At 46.2% G+C, this 22,445-nt stretch overlaps 1 protein-coding gene across 2 annotated transcripts in view; it reads right to left on the reverse strand.

Moving 5' to 3' along the window:
• The window catches only part of TRAPPC3L (trafficking protein particle complex subunit 3L), a 324,467-nt gene that overhangs the window by 57,107 nt on the left and 244,915 nt on the right, over positions 1-22,445 (reverse strand). For both annotated transcript variants that reach the window (XM_063919704.1, XM_063919703.1), the window contains 2 exons: positions 19,729-19,826; positions 17,611-17,710 (listed from right to left, as the gene is read on the reverse strand). In XM_063919704.1, the coding sequence (XP_063775774.1) occupies positions 17,611-17,710; positions 19,729-19,826 (198 nt within the window). The remainder of the gene's footprint in view (positions 1-17,610; positions 17,711-19,728; positions 19,827-22,445) is intronic.

Genomic DNA, 22,445 nt, shown 5'->3' on the forward strand with positions numbered 1-22,445 from the left:
GTGCCAGCCGCACATCTCTAATTTTGAAACACTTTCAAAGCTGGTTTTCTGAAACAGAAGTAGTTATTGCTTTATAGTTTTTTTTAAGTTGGATCTAGATTTATGTATAATTCAGTGTACTTATAAATCATTGTGTCTCTTGATATATCATCTGAAGCAAAAACTAGCCAGCATGAAAGGAGAACGTGTACTGATTTGTCATGTTGAGGGCTGATGTCTTCAAGCCTGGGTAAGCAGCTTATAAAACATGCCTTGTATTAAGACACCTACACTATTTTCAATGTAAAATGGCAGTTGAAGGATATCAAAGTAATTCTTAGATTATTATTATAAGAGAAAGACAGGTCATCTGCTAATTGTGTGCTTGAAGATTAGTTTTACAGGCTAGGTGTAACTGAGGCTCAAATTTAAATAATCTTTAATTACAGGTATTTTACGTAAGATCGTTTAGATAAACCTGCTGTACGTGTTACATAAATATTCACAAATTCTTTAGGAGAAAAGAAGATGCAGTAATGGGAGATTACAACAGGCACTAAAGCCTCATTATGCTATTTTTCACTATTACAAATATTTTTGTTTGTTTTAAGAAGCAATAATCAAAAATGCGATTCATTCTATCCTGTTGAAAGAATTGGTTTATGTTTAGCCTCACATATGGATTTTACAGCAATGAAATGTTGCTTGTGGCAGACAATCTGTTACATGAAGTAAATGTCCAATTTTGAGTAGCCCCCTACCCAGCTATCCCTTGCTGCTCACTTCCATCTACAACTAGAAATTAAGTTGGTGTCCCTCCCATTGCTACTATAATTCTTACTATACATCATGTATTCACTTTCTATATAGAATGATGTAGGGCCTGCAATTTGGTTGATGAAAACACTGTCACTGCTAGAAAGAGGAGGCATGGAGCACAGGCCACACATACTGATTGGATGACAATAGAACCTGTCCAATCAGGTACTTCTCTGACATTACACCAGGGACGTGCAGTCAGGGGAGGCAGGGGAGGCAGTGCCTCCCCTGTCATAATGCTTCAAATAATACAAAGTAGATATTTATAACACATATTCTGTGTCATATATATCTTCTTTGCATTTTCCTTATGATTGTTGCCCTGAAACTGCAGCAAAATCGGAGTGGGAGGCAGCGAAGAGGGCTGCCTCCCACTGACAATAGTAAACTGTTGAAGCGGGGGGCGGGGCCAAGCCACGGACAGGAAAAGCCCATTGAAAAAAATGAAGAAAATAGGCAGCTGTACATTTGCCTCACTGAATTTTTTGGTAAGGCCGGTAATAATGTTATGATTCCAGCACTCTGGTCTGAGGAGATTTTATAACAAGGATCTGAGCACTGGAACGTAATGCTGGGAAAGGAAGTGGGAATGGAAAATAGCCCCTGGCGCCCTAACTCCGTTGTCTCGCCCGTGTTATCAGAAATCCCTTGCGAGACTATGGTTGCTTGAGCCCATGGCAGCCGCGTTTGAAGGGCGGATTACGTCTGCCCAACTCCGATGCCCCCTCAGGTCTTAATGGGAGACAAAGGGAAATCAGAGACAGGGTGATGACAAGGGGCCCTCTAACTCAGCAACAAGGCCAGGGGCTAAGGTAACTTAAAACTAGAATATGTGCGGAAAAACCGCCAGGGAAAAGGACAACCAAAATACCCACTTGTCCACTCTCCTACCCGGCACCGCCGAGTTCCGGAGAGGACTTGTGGAAGCGGAACCCTCCGCAAATGCTCCGAAACAGAATACAAAAATAAAGCGGGCTGAGCCGCAGCACACGGCAGAGCCGCAACTCACGAACACCACACGAGATTATCTAGCGACCGTGGCGGACAATAGAGGACCAGAGACTTCTTGGGATGAGATGACAACTCCAAGATTCAGGAACCCTGAGGACAGGAATGACCGGACACAGCAGGACTGGAACAGACGTTCAGCAAACCTAAGCAGCATGCAGGAAGCTATTACCGGCGTCTGTGTGAAGCACTGAGAAAGTATTTAACAGGGAGTCCTCCAATCAGATGTTACAGAGCCAAATTAGAAAACATGCCGTGCAGCTGCCAGGCTGCACGAGCGGAAACAAGTGTGTGTATGACTATTGATTGACCCAGCAACGGGGAACGCGGTCCGCCCGTGGCGTCCCCGTTGCTAGGGTCCGGGCGGCTCAGCACGCCTGGCGTCCCTGCGTTGCTAGGGAGCCGGCGGCTACGCGCGCACGGCGTCCCAGCGTTGCTAGGGACCCGGCGGCTAGCACGCTCGGCGTCCCTAGTAGCTAGGCGCCGGGCCGCGAGGACATCGCGGACCCCGGCGCCTAACACAGTGGAGCTGCAGGAAACTTTATGGATTTAACTTGGGCTAAGGCCTTAGGCATTCCTCAGTTACCATTGGGTAGGTGTGTCACCATGCATGGCTTAGATGGGAGTCCGCTTTCCAACGGGGTTATTACTCACCGTACACCTCCCGTAGTACTTACAGTAGGAGCTTTACATTCCGAAAAGATCGAGTTCTATCTAACACATTGCCCAGCAGTTCCAGTTGTTCTGGGTCACCCTTGGCTGGCCTTTCATAATCCCACCATTGATTGGCGGTCCGGGGAGATTTTACAATGGGGTATTTCGTTTCCAGTTAGAGTAGCAGCTATCATTCCAGAACTCATTCTTGTGGAATACCAGGAGTTTGCCGATGTATTCTCCAAAGGCAATGCGGACATTCTGCCTCCCCATCGGCCTTATGATTGTGCTATTGAGCTAATCCCTGGTGCCGCATTGCCAAAGGGGAGATTATATGCATTGTCCGGGCCAGAAACTTCGGCTATGAATGACTATGTTCAGGAGAGCTTACAGAAAGGTTTTATTAGACCATTAAAATCCCCTTTAAGTGCTGGTTTTTTCTTTGTGGAGAAAAAGGATGGCTCGCTTAGACCATGCATAGATTTTAGAGCCTTGAATAAAATCTCAGTCAAAAACACCTATCCTTTGCCGTTGATTTCTGTACTCTTTGATCAGTTACGTTCTGCTGTGATTTTTTCTAAAATTGACCTGAGAGGAGCTTACAACCTCATCCGAATTAAATCTGGAGATGAGTGGAAGACGGCTTTCAGTACTCAGTCGGGTCACTACGAATACCTGGTGATGCCGTTCGGCCTGTCTAATGCTCCAGCAGTTTTTCAAGACCTCATTAACGATGTGCTCCGTGACTTCCTAGGGAAATTCGTGGTCGTTTATTTAGACGACATCTTGATTTTTTCTGAATCGATGGAACAACATATCACCCAGGTGCGTCTGGTTCTACAAAAGTTACGTGAGAATCATTTATATGCCAAACTGGAGAAGTGTGAATTTCACGTCACGAAAGTATCTTTTTTAGGGTACATAATTTCCCCTCAGGGATTTTCCATGGAACCTAAGAAGCTTCAGGCCATCCTTAATTGGGCGCAACCCACCAATTTAAAAGCAATTCAGCGCTTTTTAGGGTTTGCGAATTATTATAGGAGGTTCATTCATTCTTTTTCTGACCTGGTTGCTCCCATTGTGGCTCTGACAAAGAAAGGAGCGGATCCTACCAACTGGTCGCATGAAGCTGAGTTGTCCTTCCATGCCCTGAAACAAGCCTTTGTCTCAGCTCCAGTCCTCAGACATCCTAATCCGGAATTGCCCTTTGTTGTGGAGGTTGATGCCTCAGAGGTTGGAGTGGGGGCTGTCCTTTCTCAAAAGGATCCGGTGTCTTTGGACTTACATCCTTGTGCCTTTATGTCCAGGAAGTTCTCCTCCGTTGAATCCAATTATGACAATGGTAATCGGGAGTTACTGGCGGTAAAGTGGGCTTTTGAGGAGTGGAGGCATTGGCTGGAAGGAGCAAAGCATACTATTTCGGTATTGACTGACCATAAGAACCTGCAATACATTGAATCAGCTAAACGGCTTAATGCCCGGCAGGCACGTTGGGCATTATTTTTTACTCGTTTCAAATTTATAATCACTTTCAGGCCTGGTTCCAAGAATACTAAAGCTGATGCCCTGTCACGTAGTTTTCTTCCGGTTCACAATAACAATCCTGTTGTTACCCCAATACTTCCATCTTCGGTCATCCGGGCAGGCCTCACACAGGATTTATTTACCCAGTTAAACCAGCTTCAACACCAAGCTCCTAGATTTACTCCTGCTGGTCGTCTTTACGTTCCTGAATTTTTGAGAGCTACTGTTTTAACTGAATTCCATGACAACAAGGTTTCAGGGCATCCGGGAATCACTAAGACATTGGAGTTAGTCTCTCGCTCAGTATGGTGGCTTAGTATGTCTAAAGACGTTAGGGAATTTGTTTTTTCATGTCAGGTTTGTGCACAGCATAAGGTTCCCCGTTCCTTGCCTATCGGGCAACTTATGCCCTTAAGTGTCCCTCTCAGGTCATGGTCTCATATTTCCATGGATTTTGTGGTTGACCTTCCCCTTTCAGCCGGATTCCGAGTCATATGGGTGGTAGTGGACTGTTTTAGTAAAATGGCTCATTTTATTGCTCTTCCCCAATTGCCTTCTGCTCAAGGGTTGGCAGTTTTGTTCCTCCGCCATGTGTTTAGGCTTCATGGGTTACCCACTGATATTGGTTCTGATCGGGGTCCACAATTCATCGCACAATTCTGGAGATGTTTTTGTGCTTCATTAAAGATGAAACTGTCATTAACATCCGGTTATCACCCACAATCCAACGGGCAAACCGAACGAGTTAACCAGTCATTAAAACAATATCTGCGCTTGTATTCAGCCAAACTCCAGAATGATTGGTCCGAGTTTCTTCCTTTGGCTGAATTTGCTTACAATAATTCCTGTCATTCCTCCACTAAAGAGTCTCCATTCTTTTCAGTTTTTGGTTTTCACCCCAGAGCTAATTCTTTTTTTCATCATTCTCCAGTCTCCTCGCTGGCATTGACCTCCCATCTCAGAGCAATTTGGAAAAAAGTGCACCTTGCTCTCAGAAAAGCGGCCTTTCGAGAGAAGAAATTTTCTGACAGGCTCCGACGTCCTTGCACTTTTAAGGTGGGAGACAAAGTGTGGTTGTCAACTCGCAACATCAGGCTTCGACAATCCTCGGCTAGACTGGGACCCAAATTTATTGGACCATTTCTTATTATTAAAAGAGTCAACCCAGTTGCCTTTCGGCTACGTTTACCAAGATCTCTCAAGATTGGAAATACGTTTCATTGTTCCCTGTTGAAACAATACGTTTCTTCCAGTAGATTTCCTCGGAGGATCTCTCAGGGTAGATCTCCAGTGGATGTACAGGGACAACAGGAGTTCTTGGTAGAGAAAGTTCTTGATTCCAAATTGTCCCGGGGTCGGCTTTATTTTTTAGTTCACTGGAAAGGCTATGGTCTGGAGGAAAGGTCTTGGGTCCTAGATAAGGATCTTCATGCCCCTAGGCTCAAGAGGGCATTTTTTCGGGAATTTCCTCAGAAGCCTGGCTTTAGGGGTTCCTTGACTCCTCCTCAAGGGGGGGGTACTGTTAGGCGCCGGGGTCCGCATGTCCGCGCGGCCCGGCGCCTAGCAACTAGGGACGCCGTGCGCGTTCAGCCGCCGGCTCCCTAGCAACGCTAGACGCCGGGCGCGCTGAGCCGCACGGACCCTAGCAACGGGGACGCCACGGGCGGACCGCGTTCCCCGTTGCAGGGCCTAATTAACAAACACACACACTTGTTCTCTGGCCGTGCAGCAAGGCAGCTGCACGGCATTTATTCCCAATCAGGCTCTAAGCAGCTGATTGGAGGACTCCCTGTTAAATACCTTCCCAGTACTTCTCACAGACGCCGGTAATAGCTTCCTGCATGCTGCCTTGGTTTGCTGAGAGTCTGTTCCAGTCCTGCTGTATCCGGTCATTCCTGTCCTCAGAAGTCCTGTATTCGGGAGTTGTCATCTCATCCCAGGAAGTCGTTTGGTCCCCAGTTGTCCTGACTGATCACCTTTGTATATCGAGTGGTGTTCCGTGAGTTGCGGCTCTGCCGTGTGTTGCGGCTCAGCCGCTTTATCTTTATATATTCTGTTTTTGGAGCATTTGCGGAGGGTTCCGCTTCCACAAGTCCTCTCTGGAACTCGGCGGTGCCGGGTAGGAGAAGTGGACAAGTGGATATTTTGGTTGTCCTTTTCCCTGGCGGTGTTTCCGCACATATTCTAGTTTTAAGTTAGCTTGTAGCCCCTGGCCTGGTTGTTTAGTCAGAGGGCCCCTTGTTATCACCCTGTCTCGGATTTCCCTTTGTCTCTCATTAAGACCTGGGGGGGCATCGGAGTTGGGCAGACATAATCCGGCCTTCAAACGCGGCTGCCATGGGCTCAAGCAACCATAGTCTCGCAGGGGATTTCCGACAGCAGGGGTGAGACAACGGAGTTAGGGTGGCAGGGGCTATTTTCCATTCCCGCTCCCTTCCCCAGCATTTCGTTCCAGTGCTCCAGTCCTCGCAAAAAGATCTCCTCAGACCAGAGTGCTGGAATCATAACATCCATCACTGCTTCTGAGGAAATGGTCAGTGAGTAAAGAAACGCCCCCATACTCAGAGCCGGCCCTAACCAATATGATGCCCTAGGCAAGATTTTGGCTGGTGCCCCCTAGCACCACCACTGGTTCCGCCTCTGACCTTGCACCTCTTTCCCAGCACCATCACCCCTCACCCATAGCAGTCCTTATTTTGGTGTTTGTACCCCTATATTTTAAAAAGGAACAGTTCGCACATTTGGCGCACAGCCCAAAGAGGGGTGTGTTTTTGCTGGCAAGGGGCATGGCCACACAATAGTAACCCCAATTCCAATTACGCCACACAGTACTGCAACTTTATTCATATTTGATCATACGATAGTGTCCATAATTCATATTACGTCTCACAGTAGTATCACTTTACCTTATAAACGTTACTCCTCACAGTAGAGCCCCTTATTCACATTACATCACACTGAATTGCTCCTTATTCACATTACACCACACCCTAATGCTCTTTATTCACATTTGACGACACAGTAGTGCCCTTTCTATACGCAATGCCACATAGTAGAGCACCTTATACACATAATGCCACACATCAGTAATGCATTTATACACATAAATTCACACAGTAATGCCCCTTACACGTACTGTATGAGACACATTATTAATGTCCTTATAAACATAATGCGCCTTACACATTATGACAACCTTTATTAATGCCCTTTTACACATAATGTACCTTACACATATTCCGCACATTATTAATGCCCTTAGGCACATAATGATACACATGGTGCCCCCTACACATTTGCTGCATATTATTAGTGCATTTTTACACACATAATGCTCCTTACACATATTCCGAACACTACTGCACAACCAACCCACTCACATGCACACAGCACTCACACTGCCACTAACACTGTGACCTCTGCCTCTGCTTGGATACAGATGTGTCCTCATAAATCTTGCCTCAATGCTAACGTCAGGCACCTTTTTTTTAAAATGAAAATGCATCTTATTTGCATTGCTATGTGGCTAGGATGCACAAGCCACTTCTGCCGATTAAAATGATATGCAGCATGCCTATATACTGTGTGAGACTGTGGCTGTATATGAAATGCTACACACAGAATATAGGCATGCCGCATATCATTTTAATCAGCAGAAGCTGCTGATGCCCCATGGCATATCAAATGCCCTAGGCAATTGCCTAGTTTGCCTATGCCTATGGCCGGCTCTGCCCATACTGTGACTATTGCAGAAGCCACCACAGCACACTGACTGCTGCAGCCGGGGCAGTGAATTGTTCCCGGCATATTTATCTTCTCAGCTGATCTGCATGACCCCTATCAGGAGCCTGGAGGCTGCTAACATCCCGGGACACAGCAGAGCTGTGCTCACATGGACACCAAAGGTTAGCAGACAGGGGCCATTAATCATCTGTCACTGTGCACTTTATGACTTTACACTGGAGACAGCAATACAGGGTGAGTTATCCTCAGCACTGTAACTCTTTGATTACACACACAGGGTAGTGTTTCTCCCTTTTTACTGCACTATGGGGGTTATTCAGAGATGGATGCAGATCTTGCTTCCCTCAGCAAGATCTGCATCCATCTATCTATTCAAATGCTAGGGGCAGCCCAGCACAGGGCAAGGCCACCCAGCATGTGTGTATCACTGCCTCATGATGCGTCCGCATTGATTTGAGGTTGACCCCTACCAGAGCCATTTTTTTTTTTTTGGGAGCATCTATGTCAGCGCCGTAACTTCCTGGCACACAGTGCAGTTGCCCTGGGGGCGCAACGGCCAGCGGCTTGTAATGAGTCAAATTGACTCATTACAAGCCGCCTCTGCTGTGTGCGCCGTGCTGGAGAAGCCGGAGGCAGGGGAGCAGAGCAGCAGCGCCGGAGGCAGGGGAGGAGGGAGGGGGACTGGAGCCGCAGCAGCACTATGTAATTGGTAGAGGCGCCACTGCAGCAGTCCCCTCTCCTTCCGCATTGGCTGCCCACAGCCGCTGTGAATGCTGGGATGCGCTTCCCTCATGCCAGCATTCACAGCGGCGTCGGCCAGCCCATACGGAAGGAGAGGGGACTGCTGCAGCGGCGCCTCTACCAATTACATTGCGCTGCTGCGGCTCCAGTCCCCCTCCCTCCTCCTCCTTCTCCCCTGCCTGGGATCTGCCAGCACGAGGAGCCTGACTGCCAGCGGGGAGAGATGGTAAGTATCTATCTATCTATCTATCTCTCCTGTCTGCTGCAATGTGCAAAAAGGGGACGCTGTCTGCCGTAATGTGTAAAAAGGGGACCCTTCTGCCGTAATGTGTAATAAGGGGGATGCTGTCTGCCGTAATGTGTAAAAAAGGGGATGCTGTCTGCCGTAATGTGTAATAAGGGGGACACTGTCTGCCGTAATGTGTAAAAAGGGGACGCTGTCTGCTGTAATGTGTAAAAAAGGGACACTGTCTGCCGTAATGTGTAAAAAAGGGGACGCTGTCTGCCGTAATGTGTAAAAAGGGGACGTTGTCTGCTGTAATGTGTAATAAGGGGGACGCTGTCTGCCGTAATGTGTAATAAGGGGGACGCTGTCTGCTGTAATGTGTAAAAAGAGGACGCTGTCTGCCGTAATGTGTAAAAAGGGAGACTGTCTGCCGTAATGTGTAAAAAGGGGACGCTGTCTGCCGTAATGTGTAAAAAGGCACGCTGTCTTCAATAATGTGTAAAAAGGCACGCTGTCTGCCATAATGTGTAAAAAGGGGACGCTGTCTGCCGTAATGTGTAAAAAGGGGGACAGGCTGCCGTAATGTGTAAAAGGGGCTCTACCTGGTGTAGTGGTGCTACTATGCAGCGTAATTTGAATAATGGAGACTACTGTGCACCGTAGTATGAATTGGTATTATTTTGTGGCCACGCCCCTTCCCCATTAAGCCACGCCCCTATATATATTTTCGTGCGCCTGCGGCGCGCACTGCCCCTATCTTGCATAGAGGGGGCACCAATGCTGTTTCTTGCACACAGCGCTAAAATGCCTAGTTACGGCACTGAGCTATGTATGATGTCACACAGATGCTCCATAAACGCTCCTGACATGCCACCATTTTGCCCCCCACGCTCTCGCAACGTCATGTCGCCTCCCTCCCCAACGGCCACCGCTGTCAATCTCCTTGCGGCCGCATCCTGCTATAAGGTGTAGGGTCACGTACACGCACTTCTGCCAGTGTGCATGCGCAGACCCTCTGAATGCAGCCTCTGCATAGATGTGCGGCTGCGTTCGGGTCTGAATAGACCCCGATATATTGTGTCTTTAAATCTATTTTTATAATCCATCAAAAAGATCTGCATCGGACCTGATTGTTTAACTGTGTCATTGTGCAGTAACGTTTCAACCATTAGAAAGCACTGGGATCTATACTTGGACGAAATCCTGCTTATATTAACTGGTTTACAGTTATGTATATTTCGAACAAGAAATCTGTGGCAATGTGTGAGGCCTGCGTTATATTGTGGGTTTATTCACACAAGCAAAACTCTAAAGATGGCACCCCCTCTTTCACCCCCATGTGTGCCTCCCCAGCCACTGACCTCACCGCACGTCACTGCATTACACCCACCATCACTAGCAGGTTAAATGTTGATCAGTCACCGAAAGTCAAAGCTCAGGTTCTCCAACAACAGTGAGCAATTGCAATGACTTTATTGCAAAGCATGTAACCTAACTCCCCTAGTTCTAGCACAATAACATTCATTGAACTACTGTATATTATATGGATATTAGATGCAAGGGCGTAGCTATCATAGGTGCAGGGAGTGCAGCTGCTATGGAGCCCAGAGCTGAGAGGGGCCCTCTTTCCCTGTCAAAGTTACATGTATTATATGCATTTTTCAGCATTGGGTGATACATAGGGGCCCTTACACCATACTTGCCTACCTGACCCTCTTCATGAGGGAGAAAATGCTCTGTTCCTGGACTTTCCTGGTAATGTATGATTGCCATCACCTGTGGTGAGCTAGTTAATTGATAAGAAAGGTGTTTCACCACAGGTGATGGCAATCATACATTACCAGGAAAGTCCAGGAACAGAGCATTTTCTCCCTCATGGAGAGGGTCAGGTAGGCAAGTATGCCTTACACACTTTAGCATTGGTGCTTAGAGTATATCTCGTAATGCCCCTGGACCTGCTCATTGTAATGTGGTATAAAATGAACTGGAAGGCATTATAATGTTACATAATATGAAGTGGGGCACTGTAATGTGGCATAATATGAACTGCATGTCATAATGTGAATTGAGGGTACTGTATTGCATAATGTGTACTGGCAGCCCTACAATATTACATAATATGATCTTGGGGCACTGTGATGGTTTATAAAAAAAAGTAGTGCACTACTATGGTTCAGAAAATTAACTATGGTGCTATTTTGGGGCATAAATTAACAACTCCTGCAGAGAGGTGTTTCTTTATGAGCATTGAGACAGGGACCCCTTCAAAATGTTGCTATGGGGCCCACAAAGTTCTGGCTGCGCCCCTGATTAGAAGCCATTGAGCAATTATGTGACTACTGTATATAAAAGCACAAGCATATAAAAGCATGAGATGGTAACCAAATGAGTGTATTAATGTCACTTATATTACACAATAAAACTTTTTGAAATATAAGGAAAATAAAGTCACATTCCCATGTACAGTGCATCCGGAAAGTATTCACAGCACTTCACTTTTTCCACATTTTGTTATGTTACAGCCTTTTCCAAAATGGAATAAATTAATTTTTTCCCTCAAAATTCTACACACAATACCCCATAATGACATTGAAATTTGCAAATTTATTTTAAATAAAAAAACTAAGAAATCACATGTACATAAGTATTCACTACCTTTGCCATGAAGCTCAAAATTGAACTCAGGTGCATCCTGTTTCCACCGATCATCCATGAGATGTTCCTACAGTTTAATTGGAGTCCACCTGTGGTAAATTCAGTTGATTGGACATGATTTGGAAAGGCACACAACTGTATATATAAGGTCCCACATTTGACAGTGCATGTCTGAGCACAAACCAAGCATAAAGTGAAAGGAATTGTCTGTAGACCTCAAGACAGGATTGTCTCGAGGCACAAATCTGGGGAAGGGTACAGAAAAATATCTGCTGCTTTGAAGGTCCCAATGAGCACAGTGGCCTCCATCATCCATAAATGGAAGAAGTTCAGAACCACCAGGACTCTTCCTAGAGCTGGCCGGCCGTCTAAACTGAGCGATCGGAGGAGAAGGGCCCTAGTCAGGTAGGTGACCAAGAACCCGATAGTCAGGTAGGTGACCAAGAACCCAATGGTCAGAGCTACAGCATTCCTCTGTGAAGAGAGGAGAACCTTCCAGAAGGATAATCATCTCTGCAGCAATCCACCAATCAGGCCTGTATGATAGAGTGGCTAGACAGAAGCCACGCCTTAATAAAAAGCACATCATGGCAGCCTGCCTGGAGTTTGCCAAAATGGACCTGAAGGACTCTCAGACCACGAGAAACAAAATTCTCTGGTCTGATGAGACAAAGATTGAACTCTTTGATGTGAATGCCAGGTGTCATGTTTGGAGGAAACCAGGCACCGCTCATCACCAGGCCAATGCCATCCCTACAGTGAAGCATGGTGGTGGCAGCATCATGCTGTGGGGATGTTATTCAGCGGCAGGAACTGGGAGACTAGTCAGGATAGAGGGAAAGATGAATGCAGCAATGTACAGAGACATCCTAGGTGAAAACCTGCTCCAGACCGCTCTTGACCTCAGACTGGGGAGACGGTTCATCTTTCAACAGGACAACGACCCTAAGAACACAGCCAAGATATCAAATGAGTGCTTCAGGACAACTCTGTGAATATCCTTGAGTGGCCCAGCCAGAGCCCAGACTTGAATCCGATTGAACATCTCTGGAGAGATCTGAAAACGGCTGTGCACTGACACTTCCCATCCAACCCGATGGAGCTTGAGAGGTGCTGCAAAGAGGAATGGTTAAAACTGCCCAAAAATAGGTGTTCCAAGCTTGTGGCATCATATTCAAAAAGACTTGAGGCTGTAATTGCTGCCAAAGTATAGAGCAAAGGCTGCGAATACTTATGTACATGTGATTTCTTAGTTTTTTATTTTTAATAAATTTGTAAAAATAAAAAAAAAACTTTTTTCACGTTGTCATTATAGGGTATTGGGGGTCATTCTGACCCGTTCGCTCGCTGCTTTTTAGCGCAGCAGAGCGAACGGGTACCCACTGCGCATGCGCCGGCACCGTAGTGCGTCAGCGCATGCCAGACGGTCGAAGGCCATAGCTGGGCTGCGATCGCCTCTGCCTGATTGACAGGCAGAGGCGCTCGCTGGGTGGAAGGGGGCGGAGCGGCGGAGTTTGGCCGCCGTTTTGTGGGTGCGGTCTGGCCAACGCAGGCGTGGCCTGACCGTGCGGGGAGTGGCCCGCAGTGGCTGCGGGACGTCATACGCAGCCGCTGTGGGCCGGGGAGCGACGAGTATCTGCCGGCCAGCACGCTAAAGCTGCGCTGGTCGGGAGCTACTCTTGATGTGCAAAGGCATCGCCGCTGTGCTATGCCTTTGCACTTCTGCGGGGGGGGGGGCGGCGCCACTGACATGCGGGGAGTACTAGCCCTGTGCTGGGCGTTCCCCCGCATGTCAGTGTGAATGATCGTATGATCGTAGCTACACAGCTACGATCATCTCGGAATGACCACCATTGTGTGTACAATTGTGAGGAAAAAATAAATGTATTCCATTTTGGAATAAGGCTGTAACATAACAAAATGTGGAAAAAGTGAAGCGCTGAAATGAGGATACCACACCCATCAGCAGAAACAGAACAGGTGTGGAAGGGGGTGAAACGAATTGAATAGCACCCAGTATGTTATTTGAGGAGATGATCATTATGACTTAATTTATGTGACATAATACAAATAGTATGAAACTTTACAGTCCAAAACCCAGGAATACAGTATACAATGTATATAAGACCAATCAATCTGTTTTGAGCGTACTGCCTTTCTGGACCAAGCCTATGTACCTGTTTTATTTGGTTCCGGTATGAATGGTCGACCATGTTATGGTCGACCACTATTGGTCGACAATGACATGGTATACATGGAGACATGGACAACACATGAAAATGGTCGACACATGAAAAGGTCGACATGGATTTTTTAACTGTTTTTGGTGTCATTTTTTTCCATAACATGACCAGGAACCCCAATTAGTGTACCGTGTCCCCTTACATGGTGAGCGAACTGCGGGCAAGGTTCCCAATCGTAGTCCATGTGGATGGTAAAGTATGAAAACTGTAAAAAATATATAAAAAAAAGCCATGTCAACCTTTTCATATGTCAACCTGTCATGTGTCGACCATTTTCATGTGTTGACCATGTGCCCATGTCGACCATGTCAATGTCGACCAATAGTGGTCGACCTAATGACTGTCGACCATAACATGGTCGACCATCCAAACGGATACCGTTTTATTTGTGGAGTAGGAAAATGAGCCCTAGAGCATTAGAGATGTCAGTACCTAGAAACTCAGTCAGTTGGGAACTGGGATCCCTATGAAGTGGCTGCTTAGGGCCCGTAAGTATAGAGGGTGCAAGGGGTGCACTTGCTATGGGGCCCAGTGGCTTAGGGGGCCCACCGGCCCAGCAAACAAACCACTGTGCAGCCTTTTTTCCTCATTTATTATTATCTTTATTAAAACCTTGCAGGTTCCAGGCAGTGGTCGGGGGGGGCTGCTACCACGGAAATCAAGGCTTGAAACACAACCACATGACTTGATCAGCTGCCCATCTCCTGTCACAATGTTGCGCCCCTTACTGCACGCGAATGGGTTCTGCGGGGTGATCTGTGCAGTAATTATCCGGTCATGTAAGAGTGGACGCTGTTGTGCCACCACAAGCTACTGTGTGTGCGCACATACCCTCTGTAGGCAGCAGCGCTGGGGTCCTACTCAGTGTGCATCTTTCATCTGACAGGGGCTGGAGTGACCTAAGCAATGCAGGACAAGGAGGTGTACCTGGAGCCTCTGAGCTGTACCCCGGCTCTCAAAAAGTAGAGCGGCCTCCCCGATCCCATCTCGTTGATGATCAGCATCTTCAACTTTGCAGTGGCCAGGTTGGTCACAGCCTTCCAAGGTAAGTGCTGAAACCATCACAACCTACCGGGGCTTTCTGCTGAGTTGAGGGGGCATACACTGACTGACTCAGAAAGGGGGGGGGCATTGGCATACACTGACTGACTGGGCGGGGGGTGTCTTTGGTATACACTGATGGACTTGGGGTGGATTTGGTACACAGTGACTGCACGGATGTGCAGTAAGGGGAGACAGTTCCTCCCCTGTCATTAATGCTTCAAATAATACAAAGAAGATACTTGACACATATTCTGTGTCATAAAGTATCTGCTTTATATTATTTGAATAATTTTTACTGTTAAATTAAGTTTGGGAGGCACCAATAGTGGTGCCTTCTGTTGACAATGGGAAAATGGCAGAAGCGGTGGGTGGGGCTAAGCCACAGGCAGTAAAAGCGCATTGAAAATAGCCCTAAAAGTGGCACCTACAGAAGTGCCTCGTTGACAGGGACGTACTTTCAGTCCACATGAAAGCACGCCCTTGCCAGTGAGGCAGATGTGATTGGACAATGGATACATCACTGGATATAGCTGTCCAGTGATGGACGGCTGTCATCACTGGGTGGGTAGTGTGCTTATGTGGCGGTGACGCAGATGGGATATGGTGGAGGTGCGACAGTTAGTGGCGGCATCGGCGTAAGCAGTCGGGGATAGCTGGCATGGCGGCAGGCCTGGATCCAAGAGGATCCAGCCCCTGCCTCTTATTTTGCAGGGTTTGGACAATTTAAAAAATGACGCCTTTGCGTAATTTATTAAAATCTAAGATGGCCGCCACAAGCCATTTGAAGTCCCCGTGGATGGTAAAGTATGAAAAACGTGTTAAAAATGAAAAAAAAAACGTAAAAATTTGTGTTTGACATTTGTCAACCATATGTGTGTCGGCCATTACTATGTGGACCATTTGACCTGTTGACCTTTTGTACTTGTCGACATTTTCCAGTGTCGGCCTTTTGACAGTGTCTACCTAATGACTGTTGACCTAGATACTGTCTGTCTATACATAGGAACTACAGGGTTCCACCAACTGACCTGAGTTTTGCAAGAATCAAAATCCCGACGGTCAAAATCCTGACAATTGACTGATGGTCAAAATCCCGACAAAGTCAAAATACCGACAAGATACCAACATTTTAAATACCGACAAGACCAAAATACCGACATTTAAAATGTCAACAGGTCAAAATGTCGACAAGGTTTTCATTTTTGTGTATGTCGACATAGGTCGACATGGACACCGTATAAGTGTACCGCATCCCTTCGTATGGCTTGCTGCGCTCACCATGCTTTGGGCACGGTGCCTCGCTGTGCTTGGCACACTATTATATTCCCACTCCAGGTCCACTGGGATGGTAAAGTATGAACAAGTCGGTTTCAATGGAAAAATGGCTGTCGGTATTTTGACCGTCTGGAGTTTGATTGTATGTAAATTGACCGCATCCCGGCTAAGATTCCTGTAACAGATAACAGGGTAAACCCCATATACTGTAGCTTTTAGGGCTCATACAAATGAGCATTAAAACATAGGGGGTCATTCTGACCTGATTGCTAGCTGCAGTTCTTCGCAGCGCAGCGTTCAGGTCAGAACTGCGCATGCGCCGGCGCCGCAGTGCGCCGACGCATGGCTGACAGCCGACGGCTATCATTGCCTAGCGATCGCCTCTGCCTTACTGACAGGCAGAGGCGGTCGCTGGGCGGGAGGGGGTGGCACGGCAGGGTTGGGCCGCCGTTTTGTGGGTGCAGTTCGCCAATGCAGGTGTGGCCATACCGTGTTAGGGGCAGGCCGCAGCGGCTGCTTGACATCACACGTAGCCACTGCGAGCCGGGCAGCGACAAGCAGCTCCCGGCCAGCCGCAGAAGAGTAACTCTCAGCGCTGGCTGAGAGTTACTCTACAAGTACAAAAGCATTGCCGCTTTAGTTAAATTTAGCACAGCTACGATCGGGTCAGAATGACCTCCATAGGGCCTAATTCAGACCTGATCATAGCAGCAAATTTGTTAGCAGATGGGCAAAGCCATGTGCACTGCATGGTATAACATGTGCAGAGAGAGTTAGATTTGGGAGGATTATTGTATATTGTCACCGTGCAGGGTAATACTGGCTGCTTTATTTTTACACTGCAATTTAGATTTCAGATTGAACACACCCCACCCAAATCTAACGCTCTCTGCACATGTTATATCTGCCCCCCCCGCAGTGCAGATGGTTTTGCCCAACTGCTGACAAATTTGCTGCTGCGATCAACTATGAATTAGGCCCTTGGGGGGGTCATTCCGAGTTGTTCACTCGCTAGCTGCTTTTAGCAGCATTGCACACGCTAGGCCGCCGCCCTCTGTGAGTGTATCTTAGCTTAGCAGAATAGCGAACAAAATATTAGCAGAACTGCTAATAAATAATTTCTTGCAGTTTCTGAGTAGCTCCAGACCTACTCACAGATTGCAATCAGCTCAGTCCGTTTAGTTCCTGGTTTGACGTCACAAATACGCCCTGCATTCGGCCAGCCACTCCCCCGTTTCTCCAGACACTCCCGCGTTTTTACCTGGCACGCCTGCGTTTTTTAGCACACTCCCGGAAAAAGGTCAGTTACCACCCAGAAACGCCCCTTTCCTGTCAATCACTCACCGATCAGCAGTGCGACTGAAAAGCGCCGCAGAATCCACAGCAAATCTACTAAGTTTTTAGTTAAATAACTAAGCGCATGCGCCCTGCGTGCCTTGCGCATGCGCATTTTGCAACAAATCGCAGCATAGCGAAAATCGGCAACGAGCGAACAACTCGAAATGACCTCTATGGTTTTGCCCATCTGCTAACAAATTTGCTGCTACGATCAGGTCTGAATTGGGCCATAATACCTGTTTATAGTGTGGATAAAATATTATACATTTTTGCTTCTTTTTAGCAGAACAGTTAAAAAAGCAAAATACATTTTCCAGTAACAAGAAACAAATACCAAACATCAGTACTTATTTACATTACCTTTGCTATTATATCCACTGTCTCACTATAACTACGACACTTCTTTATACCAGAGTTCGCCAAAAAGTCTTCAATTAGCCTAACTCCAATGTTGTATCCCCTGAAAATGGCAAAACAGATACATTTTTAGTATACAGAATGATGAAAACCATTGCTTACAATCAGTGGCACTGAGGGGGGAGGTTGGCTACTTTTTAAACAGGCCCATTGGAGGGGTTTCGGTGGGGACTCAGGTCCGCTGACCTCCCCTTCCCCATTCCTGACAGCCGCACGTTGGGCAGAGTCGAGAGACTGCTGTTGCAGCAGTCTCTCCCCAGCACACGGCACAAGCGGTGCTCTCTACCCAGCGCACGGCAGGTGCAGCAGCAGTCAGTACTCTCTCCTTGCGTGATGTGAGAAGGGGGAGTGTCCGACCACCCGCTAGCCTGCCACCGCCCACCGGTTCTGACACCGGCGTCCCCCGAATGTGCTGTGTGGCTGCACAGAGCTTATCTTTTTTTTTTTTTTTTCATTTTAATGAAAGCATGGTCTGTCCACACCTCTCTCACTGACCACGCCCCCTCTCAGTACCGGGGCCCTGCAGAGCTGTCAGCGCCCCTACTCAAAATATAGTAGGTGCTGTCAATATGAGTATTAGTACCATGCATTATTACATTAAAAGGACTAAGGGGCATATGCAATTGTACCCGATTCCAGCAGTTATAAGGGATTTTTTTAACCATTCCTGAGGCAGGCGGAAAAAAAATCCCAGATAACCAGTCCTATCACCAACATTTTTTTGGGGTGAAAACACATTTCCCAGTATACATTATTGAGCTTCTTTAGAAGGCCTATTATGTTTTGGTTTGTCATTTGTTATTTATTATGCAGCTACTGATGGTTTCGAAAAACAAGTTAAGATGTTTAAATAACATTCAGTTAATGTTTGTGTATATTTTTATTATTGTTATAAGTGAAGGAAACATATACATGGTAAAGACACAGACCTAGATGTATTAATGTTTATTATTACATTTCAGTTATAAAGTACCACAGGTGGTTTGCAGCGCTGTACATACGGCACACATTATAGTAATACAGGATACACAGAACTTAACATTACAGTAACTGAGAAACTAAAACAGAGGGTATTCACCCTTAGGGGTATATTCAATTGAAGTTGGATCCATTCCGACATGAATTTGTCGGAATGGATCCGACATGACCTATTCAATGACCCTCTCAATCCGACTTTAAAAAAGTCGGATTGAGATGAAGGTGCTGAGAGGGGGAGACAGATGAGAGCAACGGCTACAGCAGCGTAGCTGGTGGATGGGGCATCACCGCCGCTCATGGCAGCATCCACCCAGCTCCAGCAAGCGGGACCTCACCACTGCCGCTCATGGCAGCGTCCTCCCGGCTCCAGCAAGAGGGACCTCACCACCGCCGTTCACGGCAGCGTCCTCCTGGCTCCAGCAAGCGGGACCTCACCACCGCCACTCACGGCAGTGTCCTCCCGGCTCCAGCAAGCGGGACCTCACCACCGCGACTCACGGCAGTGTCCTCCTGGCTCCCTGGCTCCAGCAAGCGGGACCTCACCATCGCCGCTCATGGCAGCGTCCTCCCGGCTCCAGCAAGCGGGACCTCACCACCGCCGCTCACAGCAGCGTCCTCCCGGCTCCAGCAAGTGGGACCTGGATTGCTGGAGCTGGGAGGACGCTGCCGTGAGCGCCGGTGGTGCCCCATCCTCCGGCTACGCTGCTGTAGCGCTGCTCTCCCCCTGTCGCCCCGCTGCTGTCAGCACCCTCATCTCCATCCGATTTTTTAAAATCGGATTCAGATGGTAGGAAACGGGGCCACAACCTGTCGGATTTGGCCCCGTTTCCGACAGAAGCATGCGGATCGGCAGGCATTCCCCCAATCCACGTGCTTTCCAACAAGGCGAATTCCCCAACAAGACGGCAGTTTCGACTTCAATTGAAGATACCCCTTAACCTCATAGTTTGAACTGAATTATATGTTTAATAAATATTACAGTCAAAAACTGTTGTATGTCATGTACTGTTCCCATATAATAATCATTACATGTTGAATAAACAAAAACAGAAATGTTAAAATAGAATATCAGTATATACTTACATTGTATCTAAGTATTTATTCACTTCCTCATCACTGTCATAATCTTTGCACAACTGTGCTACTAATGCACCATGTGTGAGAACAAAGAGATCTCTACTCTGAAACGAAAAAGACATTCGTTTAAAAAAAAATTTTTTCCGCTTTTCAGTTATCATACAAGCTATTGCTTTTTTTTTTACTTTTATATTGAGGTATTGTCAAATACATTACAGGAATAGAAAGATTAGGTAAAGACAATGACTCAACATTCGGTATCCGTCAATACATACACATATTGCTAACAGTCAGCTATTAGAAAAAATTTAAATAACAAAAAATATTATTGGTGCTCAAAATCCGGTTTAGGGCAATGAGCAAAAAGCGGTATATATGTCACATGTAATGTATTTCTTTTTGTTTTGTTTGTTTGAAGCCTGGGAGGTACAGTAAAACAATCAGTGAATCACTCACCACAATTCTTGTTCGGTACCATACAGTATTCTTCAAGCTATGGTGTAGTTGTTGTCTGACAAAGAGAGTTAGTGTATCTATATATGATTCCCACATCGCAAAGAACCATTCCACCTTCTTTTACTTTTGCAATAGCGTTTCTATCCAATCCATCTTGAATAAGAAATTAAGTTTGGACAGAAATAGAGGTATTTGTCTTTGTCTAACCAACCCTTGAGTATAGTTTTTCTCCCTTCTGCACTCAGTGCGAGTAGGAGTTTTTTGCTTTCAAGAGTCATTTGTTGGGCAGGGTCGAATATTCCCAGGATTGCCCATTCTGGAGTAAGCAAGCGTGGCTTCCAGAGGTGCCCATATGATAACGTCTGAGTGGTAATAGGTAAGTGTTGTGGTGTGTTTTTACAAGCTAGTTTTTTTATTTCTGCTCCCTTACATGTAGGACATCAGTAAGAAAGACTATAGGGACTTAGGCAAGAAACTTAAGGCAAGGACATCTAGGGTAATATTCTCCGAAATATTACTTGTGCCACGCGCTAGTCCATGGAGGCAGAGGGAGATTAGGGAGGTAAATGTGTGGATTAGGGATTGGTGCAGGAAAGAGGGGGTATGTGTTCCTGGAACACTGGGCGGACTTCTCAGTCGGGCGCCATCTTTTTCGTCGTGATGGATTGCACCTGAATGAGGAGGGGGCAGCGGTGCTGGGGGAAAGGATGGTTAGAAGGTTGGAGGAGATTTTAAACTAGGAGCCAGGGGGGAGGGTTTAGCTAGAAACTACGTGTCATGCAGTGAGAATAGAGGAGATGGCGATAGTAAACGAAATGGGGGAGGAATAGGGGAGAGGGAAAGAGCAGCCGGTAAGGGTATTAACATGGGTACTAAAAAAGGTTTTATCATAACACTAACTAATAACGATTACGGGTCATCGATGCAGCAAGCAAACAGTATGATATTATAGGCATTACTGAAACTTGGTGGGATGAATCTCATGATTGGACAATCTAGAGGGTTATATGCTGTTCAGGAGAGACAGACTAAATAAACGGGGTAGAGGGGTATGTCTTTACGTAAAGCCGTTTTTAAAACCTGATATACGGGAAGATATTCAGGAGGGGAAATTGCAAGCGGGAGTAAAGGAATAAAAAAGTTAGTATTGGGTGTATGCTATAGGCAACCTGGTATTAATGTGTCTGATGAGTAATTGTTACTGAAGCAAATTGAAAGAGCAGCAGGAGTAGGAGACATAGTAGTGATGGGAGATTTTAACTATCCAGAGATAAACTGGAAAAACGATTCATGTGATACTGCTAGGGGTAACATGTTTTTAAACACACTAAATGATAACTACTTAGTTCAACTAATTGAGGAACCTACTAGGTACAATGCAATCTTAGACCTGGTATTAATAAACAATTGGGAATTGGTATCAAATATTATAGTAGGGGAACCCATAGGAAACAGCGACCACAATATGGTCACATTCAATATCAGTTTTCATAAACAGTCCTATACTGGCTCAACTAGGACACTAAACTTTAGCAAAGCCAACTTTGACATGATGAGGGACGCTTTAAGGGATATTGAATGGGAAATTTTGTTTCAAGGAAAAAAATACTACGAGAAATGGGATGTATTAAAATCACTGCTAGTTAAAAATACTCTCCAATTTATTCCCACGAGCAGCAAAAAAAGGAATAAAAATCCCAAACCAATGTGGCTTAACAAAAAGATAAAGGAACTTATGTGCAAGAAACGGCGAGCATTCAAAAAATACAAATCTGACGAGAATGCGGAGTCATTTCAGAAATATAAGGACTGTAACAAAATATGCAAAAAAAAAATAAGAGCGGCTAAAGTAAAAACAGAAAAACTAGTAGCAAAGGAAAGCAAAGCGAATCCCAAAAATTCAACAGCAAGAGATTAAAGAAGGAGTGTATAGGCCCTTTAAAAGACAAGTTGGGAGTCTTAGTCAGAAATGATAATGACATAGCGGACAAACTAAATGAGTTTTTTTCAACAATATTTACAAGAGAGGACCAAATTCAGGGACTAACACAAAATCTCAATAATGATAATGTCCCACTGATAAGTGCTTATTTAAGTGAGGAGATAGTCTGTGACCGATTAAAAAATGTAAAGTCACCGGGTCCCAATGGAATTCACCCAAGGGTTCTAATGGAGCTTCACTCTGAACTGGCAAGACCGCTATTTTGGATCTTTAAAAAATCAGTTAAATCAGGTATGGGTCTCAAAAACTGGCGTATAGCAGAAGT

This window comes from Pseudophryne corroboree, chromosome 4 (assembly GCF_028390025.1).
Source record: "Pseudophryne corroboree isolate aPseCor3 chromosome 4, aPseCor3.hap2, whole genome shotgun sequence".
Lineage (NCBI taxonomy): Eukaryota > Metazoa > Chordata > Amphibia > Anura > Myobatrachidae > Pseudophryne > Pseudophryne corroboree.